This window comes from Arachis ipaensis, chromosome B05, assembly GCF_000816755.2.
Source record: "Arachis ipaensis cultivar K30076 chromosome B05, Araip1.1, whole genome shotgun sequence".
Lineage (NCBI taxonomy): Eukaryota > Viridiplantae > Streptophyta > Magnoliopsida > Fabales > Fabaceae > Arachis > Arachis ipaensis.
In genome coordinates, this window is record NC_029789.2 from 599012 (window position 1) to 600717 (window position 1706).

Here is a 1706-nt window from a genome sequence, read left to right on the forward strand (position 1 = left end):
GCTTCTTTTAGATTTTTATGAATTTTTTAGTTAAAAATAAAAGTTCTGATATCATATTATAAACTAAATATCCTTAAAATTTAAGCCGATAGAAAAAAAAATACACGACTAGTTAACGTACTTGTCAATGGTGTGATTCTTGTATAAGTTGTTCATGAGCTTAGGGTTAGCGTCTGGCACAAAAAATTCAGCAGCTAAGCGATCAGGAATTCCAATCTCCCAAAGTGTTGGACCATTTCTTGGAGGATTATACACAAGTGTATTCAAGTTGGTGGAGCATCCTACATGCACAGTCCATATATGCAAGTGAAACGTTTCTTCCATAACAAGTTAATTATGTGCAATAGAAATTATCAAGTGTTTTTAGAATACTGAGTGCAGAAGCTTAATAAAACCCACCATAGAATGAATATTGTACCTGGTGTGATGGTTATTGTGTTATTGTATTTGTAGTCTCCAATAAAACCAGGAACCCATGCATACAAATTGTAATCACCGGGTACAATATTGTTTATTTCAAAATTACCCTTCTTGTCGGTTCGAGTCCAAAATTGATAACCCTGTAAATGCATTCGAATTATTTCTAATAAGCACTAAAGCTCTAAGAGTTGTAGCTAGAATATGTAAAATTATTCTTATTGCTTTTATTAATAACATAAATGTAGACCTTGCTTTCTTTCTGCCATGATCCAGGATCTCCAGGTGAAGCTAAACCAACGTACGCACTGTTAGCATTTTGAAGGCTCTGTCCTTTGATGAACCTATCAAAATTAAAGCAAGTACATTATTCATATACTGTATAATCACATAATGTTAGTTTTCCAGAACTTAAATAAATAAATAAAAAGGTGATTTTTGCATACCTATCTTGGACTTGCAACCTTCCTGACACTGTTCCACGTTTATTGGCTGGAATGAAATCGATTGATCGAGGAAAATTATATGGCCAGCTTTTGGCTTCATTGGATTGCTACATAATTGTGAAAAAGAATGATTAAGAATTAGAAAAAGTATAGGTAACTAACAAAATTTTTGAACAATGTGTAAATAATGTGAATTAATAAGGTTAAAAGAGTAAATTTAATTAGTAACATTAAATTATGGTGTAGTGTATTTTCATTTAATTGGTAATTGTTCATGTTGTTCAAAATTTTCATTGTTCTCCTAACACTCTCCTAAGAATTATTACTATATGCGATATAACAAATTTTGAAAGATAATTTAATAGATAAGTACCTTTTGTACGGCATCTAACCACAAATTTTGATTACTTGGACCAGAGTTGAGGTAGATAAAAACAGGGCCAAAAACCTTCTTATAAAGTTCCCCTTCCTGAAATTTCATATTTACCTCCCTTCCAGCATAGTGGTTGCTCACAAACATCTACACATGTTGGAAACATCAACCTTGTTATTTGATTAATTGATTTCGTTCATGCAATGATGCATGGGTAATTATTAACATTTTTTTCATGGACAAATATTCGCATCAGTCTAATTTAATAATTGTATCGGTGCTTAATTTTACAGCATAAATTTATAATTTTAGAGTCACGTAAAGACAATTTAATCATCGTTTTTTTTTTGGTGACTCAATTTAATCATCGTTTGGAAATTTTTTTTTCTATCTTCATTTTTTCTAAAAATCTAAATATAAGAAATTAATTTTTTTTAATTAGCCAATATTAAATAATTTTTATTTAAAAT

General features: G+C 30.1%; 1 protein-coding gene across 1 annotated transcript in view; it reads right to left on the reverse strand.

Annotated features, from left to right (window-relative positions):
- LOC107639904 (rhamnogalacturonate lyase-like) overlaps nucleotides 1–1706 on the reverse strand; it is a 5136-nt gene that overhangs the window by 1439 nt on the left and 1991 nt on the right. Inside the window, exons 7-11 of the mRNA XM_021103509.1 lie at nucleotides 1237–1383; nucleotides 864–970; nucleotides 668–761; nucleotides 419–560; nucleotides 122–281 (exon numbers count right to left, since the gene is read on the reverse strand). Coding sequence (XP_020959168.1) covers nucleotides 122–281; nucleotides 419–560; nucleotides 668–761; nucleotides 864–970; nucleotides 1237–1383 — 650 coding nt within the window. The remainder of the gene's footprint in view (nucleotides 1–121; nucleotides 282–418; nucleotides 561–667; nucleotides 762–863; nucleotides 971–1236; nucleotides 1384–1706) is intronic.